The following is a 7,370-nucleotide window of genomic DNA, read 5'->3' as shown; positions in this document are numbered from 1 at the left end:
ACTGCCTTCGAGTTTCAAGGAAAATCTCCCTGTTTGGGCTACCCAGAATTTATAGGGGAGCTGAAATCATTAAATAACTAGTTAACCTCTGTTTGACTAAAAGAGTAAGCAATTACTGAAAGAAAAAAAAATCCTCTGCCTTTCACAAACAGCACAGATAGCACCCTGAAGGGATTTACACAATACACCAACGTCTGTGCTGTACCTAGAGTTGTTAAAAATAATTGTGATGACAGGTGTCTAGGTACCACTTTCTTAATGGCTTTCAATATCCATTGATTTATTGTTGTGGCTCCCCCCACTTACATCTCTAGCTTTAAGGAGCTGAGAAAAGAGATTTTGCACCAAAGGCTGATTCTTTATTCCTGCACTGAAAAGAACTAATAAAAATAATCACTCGGCTTTTAAGCAGAAAGCTTCCATTTACAGTATTTCACCCTTACCCCCCCTCCAAGCCCCTTGTTATCTAACATAATGGCTAGAATACATTTCCGTCTCTCCCCTTAATAACTTCATGCATTAACATCCTTTTCACACAGGCGCGCGCGCGCACACACACACACAGGCACACGCGAGCGCGCCCAGCAAAAGGGGAAAAAAAGAGGCAGCAGAAATCTCAGCTGTACTTCTAGCCCTTTTAAAAAGTTTGCTCTGTAAATTGGAATGAGGTCAGATTTGGAGCTTCTCATTGCACGCGGAGATTATTATTGCATCGGGTTCCAAGCCAATGGGAAGGACAGGGGAGGGGCTTGGCACGAGGAAGCGTTAGTTACAGCGGCTGATTGGCTGTCTGCGAAAGGATAAAGAAGCGCGAGGCGGAATTGGGGTCTGCTCTAAGCTGCAGCCAGAGAAACAGAGTGTGAGGAAGAGGGCCGTCTCCCTCCCGGTCTCCAGTTCTTGCACGCTCTTTCTTAGAGAGTCTGCAGTGGGAGAACTCTGCCGGTAACCAGCTCCCCTTCTTGCAGGAAGGAGGGAGAAACATACATTTATTCATGCCGGTCTGTTGCATGCAAGCTTCTTGGCTTCCTACCTTGCAACAAAATAATTGCACCAACTCCTCAGCGTCGATTCCGCCCACAGAGAGTCCCGGAGCCAGAGTCGCTTTGGCTTTGCACTGCAGGAAAGGGACTTAGGCGCTAGAGACGATGTCGCTTTCCTGAGCTACCGCGAGCTCTCGTGAACTGCATTCGACTGCTTCAGGGAAGGGGGGGAAAGACTTGCCCCGAAGGCGGCGAGAAACTTACATTTGGAAGACACTCGGGCCGTCAACGTTCGGAGAAACTCCTAGCCGGCCGCGGCTCCAGCTTCGGCGCCCGCAGGGAGTACTGCAGCGGTGAGGGAGGACGGAGGGCCGCGGAGACTCTAGGTCGGCGGCGGCGGGAGGCGGTAGCCCCTGGCCCGTGCGCCGCTCGGGGGACCCTGGTCTCTGCCCCGGGGAGCCCGCAGGGCCCGGCGACCGCGCCGCTAGCGTGTGAGCGCGCGTGGGCGCCCGGCGAGCCGGGGCCATGGTACAGCAGACTAACAACGCGGAGAACACGGAGGCGCTGCTGGCCGGGGAGAGCTCGGACTCGGGCGCGGGCCTGGAGCTGGGCATCGCGTCCTCCCCGACGCCCGGCTCCACCGCGTCCACGGGCGGCAAGGCGGACGACCCCAGCTGGTGCAAGACGCCCAGTGGCCACATCAAGCGGCCCATGAATGCCTTTATGGTGTGGTCGCAGATCGAGCGGCGCAAGATCATGGAGCAGTCGCCCGACATGCACAACGCCGAGATCTCCAAGCGACTGGGCAAACGCTGGAAGCTGCTCAAGGACAGCGACAAGATTCCGTTCATCCAGGAGGCGGAGCGGCTGCGCCTCAAGCACATGGCTGACTACCCTGACTACAAGTACCGGCCGCGGAAGAAGGTGAAGTCCGGCAACGCGGGCGCGGGATCGGCTACCGCAGCCAAGCCTGGGGAGAAGGGCGACAAGGTCGCAGGCGGCAGTGGCCACACGGGAAGCGGCCACGCGGGGGGTGGCGCGGGCGGCAGCTCTAAGCCCGCGCCCAAGAAGAGCTGCGGCCCCAAGGTGGCGGGCAGCGCGGTCGGCAAGCCCCACGCCAAACTCGTCCCGGCAGGCGGCGGCAAGGCGGCGGCATCGTTCTCTACGGAGCAGGCCGCCCTGCTGCCCCTGGGCGAGCCGGCCGCAGTCTACAAGGTGCGGACTCCCAGCGCGGCCACCCCAGCCGCCTCCTCCTCGCCGACCAGCGCGCTGACCACTCCTGCCAAGCACCCAGCCGACAAGAAAGTGAAGCGCGTCTACTTGTTCGGGAGCCTAGGCGCTTCGGCGTCCCCCGTTGGGGGCCTGGGAGCAGGCGCCGACCCCAGCGACCCGCTGGGGCTTTACGAGGATGGAGGCCCGGGATGCTCGCCAGATGGCCGGAGCCTGAGCGGCCGCAGCAGTGCAGCATCATCGCCCGCAGCCGGTCGCTCGCCAGCTGACCACCGCGGCTATGCCAGCCTGCGCGCAGCCTCGCCCGCCCCGTCCAGCGCGCCCTCGCACGCGTCCTCGTCGCTTTCCTCGTCGTCGTCGTCCTCCTCCGGCTCCTCGTCGTCTGACGACGAGTTCGAAGACGACCTGCTTGACCTGAACCCCAGTTCAAACTTTGAGAGCATGTCCCTGGGCAGTTTCAGCTCCTCGTCGGCGCTCGATCGGGACCTGGATTTTAACTTCGAACCCGGCTCAGGCTCCCACTTCGAGTTCCCGGACTATTGCACGCCCGAGGTGAGCGAGATGATCTCGGGAGATTGGCTAGAGTCCAGCATCTCCAACCTGGTCTTCACCTACTGAAAGGAGCGCGGGCCGGAGAGAAGGAGGGCCAGAGGCAGGAGAGGAAAAAAGGAAAACAAAAGTAAAACAAAGCAAACAAAAAAAATTAAAAAGAAAGAAAAAGAAAAAAAGAGGAAAAAGAGCAGATGGAGAGTGAAAAGAGAAAGGGGAAAAGGAAAGGAAGAAAAAGTGAGCAGGGCTGGCCTGGACAACGTCCCGTCGTTGGAGAAGGAGCGCGGGGGCGTAGTGGACCCGCGTTCCCATCCCCCACTCCCAGGGCTGGGGACTCGGAGGAGGCGGAGAGTAGACGGGGGCGACCTTTTATTGTTGTTATTGATGTTGTTGGTGGTGGCTAAAAAAGCTACTTCGAGTTTCCTCCCCAGTTTTGCTTGAAGAGACTCCCCCCCTCCCCTTCCAACGAGCTTCCGGACTTGGTTGCACCCCCAGGAAGAAAAGAAGCCGAGCTAAGCTTCTAGAGACCGAAGGAATCTTGCCCCTCTTGCTTCACCACCTCGGTGATTTTTTGTTTGATTTTTATTTTGCCTCTTGGTCAAAAGAGGAGGGGGGAAATCCAGCGCGCCCCCTCTCCTTCCCACCCCTTCTTTGTATTGTTTTCTTCTTTATTTTTCTTTTTCTGCAGTGAAGACAGAAGGCTCCGGGGTGATGCGTTTGGCCATGGCGTTTGTGTTGGGCTTGGGGGGAGCATTGGCATGGAGAGACTCCACGCTGGCGAAGTCCCGGGTTGGGATTTTTTTTTTTTTCTTCCTTCTCCCTGTACGCAGAGATGTACAGGGAGCAGCAGGCCAGCCTCAGAAATGAACATGGGGACCTCGTGGAAGCCACAGCCGCCTGGTTGGGGACTCAGAAGAATCCGGAGCGCAGAGGGCGTTGGGGTCTCAGGACCTCCGCCTGCGGTCTGTGCAAAAATAAAGAATTAAAAAATATATATATCAGAGAGGTGAGGCTACCCAGAGCCGGCGGGAGGATAGGAGACTGTGGGATGTGGTCCAGGGGCCGCGGAGTGGTTTCGGGGGGGAAAAGAAATTTTTTTCTTCTCTTAATGGGAATCGTGATGGTGTTGAGTTATTTCACTGGTGGGGTTAATATAGCATGTTATCCTGTCTATCTTTTGAAGATTTCTGTATAAGACTGTTGAGCAGTTTTTAAAATAGTGTAGGATAATATAAAAAGCGGATAGATGGCGCTATGTTTGATTCCTACAACGAACCGATCACCAGCTCCTTTTCATTCTTAACTCTTTAAAAGGATTCAAACGCAACTCAAATCTGTGCTGGACTTTTGAAAAAACACAATTCAGGACCAAATTTTTTCTCCGTGTGTGTTTATTCCTCATAGGTATAATTGAGAAGACCCGTTTATTTTTACCCCCTCACGGACGCTCCATCTTTGTATTTTTTTTCCTTGTAAATGTAATCAGATGCCATTTTATATGTGGACGTATTTATACTGGCCAAACAGTTTTCTTATTTTGTCCCTTTTTTCCCCTTTCTTTTGCTTTCTTGTCTTTTGACCTCATTTCTTTATTTTTATCTTCCCTTTATTTTCTTTCTTTTTCTTTCTTTCTTTTTTTTTCTAGTGTTGTTATCCACGCCATTTTACGTCTCCTTCACTGAAGGGCTAGAGTTTTAACTTTTAATTTTTTATATTTAAATGTAGACTTTTGACACTTTTAAAAAACAAAAAAGACAAGAGAGATGAAAACGTTTGATTATTTTCTCAGTGTATTTTTGTAAAAAATATATAAAGGGGGTGTTAATCGGTGTAAATCGCTGTTTGGATTTCCTGATTTTATAATAGGGTGGCTGGTTAATATCTCACACAGTTTGAAAAATCAGCCCCTGGTTTCTCCATGTTTACACTTCAATCTGCAGGCTCCTTAAAGTGACAGTATCCCTTTACCTGCCACCAGTTTCCACCTTTCCACCCCTCCCCCCATCTTTTAGGATGGGGAGGAGAGTTCAGCCCAGCACCATAATGCTTTAAGAAAAAAACAGATTTTTTTTTTTTTAAAAAGAAACGAATTGCTGTTCTGTCCAGAGGATTTAAAACTGGGGCATTCGCAGCAAAAAGGGATTCTGTAGCTTTAACTTGTAAACCACATCTTTTTTTGCACTTTTTTTATAAGCAAAAACGTGCCGTTTAAACCACTGGATCTATCTAAATGCCGATTTGAGTTCGCGACACTATGTACTGCGTTTTCATTCTTGTATTTGACTATTTAATCCTTTCTACTTGTCGCTAAATATAATTGTTTTAGTCTTATGGCATGGTGATAGCATATGTGTTCAGGTTTATAGCTGTTGTGTTTAAAGATTGAAAAAAAAGTGGAAAACATCTTTGTACATTTAAGTCTGTATTATAATAAGCAAAAAGATTGTGTGTATGTATGTTTAATATAACATGACAGGCACGAGGACACCTGCCTTCTAAGAGGCAGTTCCGTTAAGGGTTTTTGTTTTTAAACTTTTTTCTTTTTTCTTTTTTCTTTTTTTGCCATCCATCCTGTGCAATATGCCGTGTAGAATATTTGTCTTAAAATTCAAGGCCACAAAAAAAAAAAAAAGCAATGTTTGGGAAAGAGAAAAAAAAGGAAAAAAAAACTCATGCCAGCTAATTCTGTCCATCACTGCCTGTCAGGTTGTTGCTATATACCTTCTGTAAATAACTTTTTTTGAGAAGGAAATAAAATCAGCTGGAACTGAACCCTAAATCTTGACTTTTGTCATTCTTATGCCTGAGATCCCTGCACAGAAGCCCTCCCTGTCGCTGCAGACTGCTGGTCTTGCAATGGCTTTGGAGCTTGCAAAAAGCCGGTTTAATGCCATCTTATTGACAAATAACCAAGTTGCTCTTGGCTAGATTTGGCAGGCCAGACCCCCGAGCAATGGCGTCAACCACGTGTGTGTCAGCCCCCTGCACGCTTTCAAGGGAATCTCTGCCTCTGCTACACAGCAGCAAGCACCCTTTGTCTGGGAATTTCAAAGAGGGGGAGGGGCAGGCTTCCCAGCTCAACCTGGCTGGCTAAGCTTTTAAATTTATTTTTGCTTTGTGCTTCTGAAGCTGCCATCTCCTTTACACACCAAGATTTGTTTTCCACAGACCAAGAATAAGTAAGTCTGTTAAATTATTAGTTATTGGAGGAGAAAGCCTTTGCCAGTTACAAGATGAAAAAGGAAAATACTGAGGCTTGTTTTGTTAGGTTTGGAGGGGAGAGGGTCCCCCCCCAAATGCAAAGGTTGGTAGGGTGTGGTGATACGTGCTTATAATCCAAGCACTCAAGAGACAAGCCAGGCTGAAAAACCATGACTTCAAGGCCAGACTGGACCACTTAAGACCTGTTTCCAGAACAACGAAAGTTAATATGGCCCCAAACTCTCTATCTTGTACTGTGCCCAGTCTGGGAATCACTGTAAGTAAAATAGAGCCTCCCTACTCACTTGGGAGAGAAGTAGGAGACTGTAGATTTTATAAGCCTCAGACACCCTAGTAGACCTGCATGCATGGAGAAAAGAGTCTGAAGGCCCATCAGTATTTCATGTTTGTTTTAGAGATCAACAGTTTCCATGGACAAATAGAAGTCCATGTCCCCTTCCAAATGCTTGCTCATCCTTAAAAATGTGTGTTTTCCACATTTCCTCGGGTTTTTTTTTTCAGCCCTGGAGAGAAAGGGTTAACAAGTAGCATTTGGAAATAATCCCCTTATTCTGAGGATTGTAGGCAAGGGCCCTGTATCCTGGGGATCACAGAGGAAAGACTTCTGGAGACCAGCACTGCAAGCATATTTTCACAGGAAAAAAGCATTTGCTGGGAGGTGGCTGTGATCAAAATACATTGCATACATGCATGAAGCTTTCAAAGAATAAAAATTGCAAAAAAAAAAAAAAAAAAAAAAAACAGTTCCCCACTCTAAAAATAATATTGCTTCAATATCATGCCTCTCAGAAGCAGTTTTTGGTCTCCACACGTACACTTGTATATACTGAGCTGTCATTTACTGGATGTTCTGGAGTGGTAATAATACCTTGTATGAGTGTGTGTGAGCATCTGTGGTAGTGGGGGATTAAACCCAGGCTCTTGTGGGTGCTAGGCAAGTACTGTCTCCCTGATTTACAGACCCAAAAATGCTGTTTTACCCCACGCAGGGACCCTGAAACAACATGGCATTTTAAGTGTTTCTCTTTTTTCAAAGATCTTTAAATTTTTTTTTAAAATATGCTTAAGTTTAATGATTGATCATTGTGGTGAATGTAATAGGATTGCTTAAGGTTTTATTCTACAGCCCCCCCCCCTTTTAGACCCAGAACATCCAAACCCTAATATAAGTGAAGGCTGTGCATTTTTAACGTGATCCCTTTCTTTGAATGTTTGTCTTTATAGGCTTTTTTGCTACAGCCTTGTTTATTTTTTTCTCTTAATTTTCCACTGAAGAGCAGATGCTTTCAAATAATTTTTTAAAGAATTATTATTTTATCTGCATTGGTGTTTGCTTAAATATGTCTGTGTGAGGGTGTCAGACCCCCTGAAACTGGAGTTACAGACGGT

At 48.3% G+C, this 7,370-nt stretch overlaps 1 protein-coding gene across 1 annotated transcript; it reads left to right on the top strand.

Moving 5' to 3' along the window:
* Positions 1-797: 797 nt before the first annotated feature.
* On the top strand, positions 798-5,526 carry Sox4 (SRY-box transcription factor 4). Its single transcript, XM_057788070.1, has one exon. The coding sequence runs from the start codon at positions 1,506-1,508 to the stop codon at positions 2,826-2,828; it is 1,323 nt and encodes a 440-aa protein (XP_057644053.1). The 5' UTR covers positions 798-1,505; the 3' UTR covers positions 2,829-5,526.
* Positions 5,527-7,370: the final 1,844 nt, after the last annotated feature.

The sequence above is a fragment of the Chionomys nivalis genome, chromosome 13 (genome assembly GCF_950005125.1).
Source record: "Chionomys nivalis chromosome 13, mChiNiv1.1, whole genome shotgun sequence".
NCBI classification, from domain to species: Eukaryota; Metazoa; Chordata; class Mammalia; order Rodentia; family Cricetidae; genus Chionomys; species Chionomys nivalis.
Note: the sequence above shows the minus strand (reverse complement) of the source record. Positions and strands in the feature narration are given on the sequence as shown.

Coding starts and splice junctions, on each gene's coding strand:
- Sox4 (XM_057788070.1), top strand. CDS start 1,506: ATGGTACAGCAGACTAACAACGCGGAGAACACGGAGGCGCTGCTGGCC.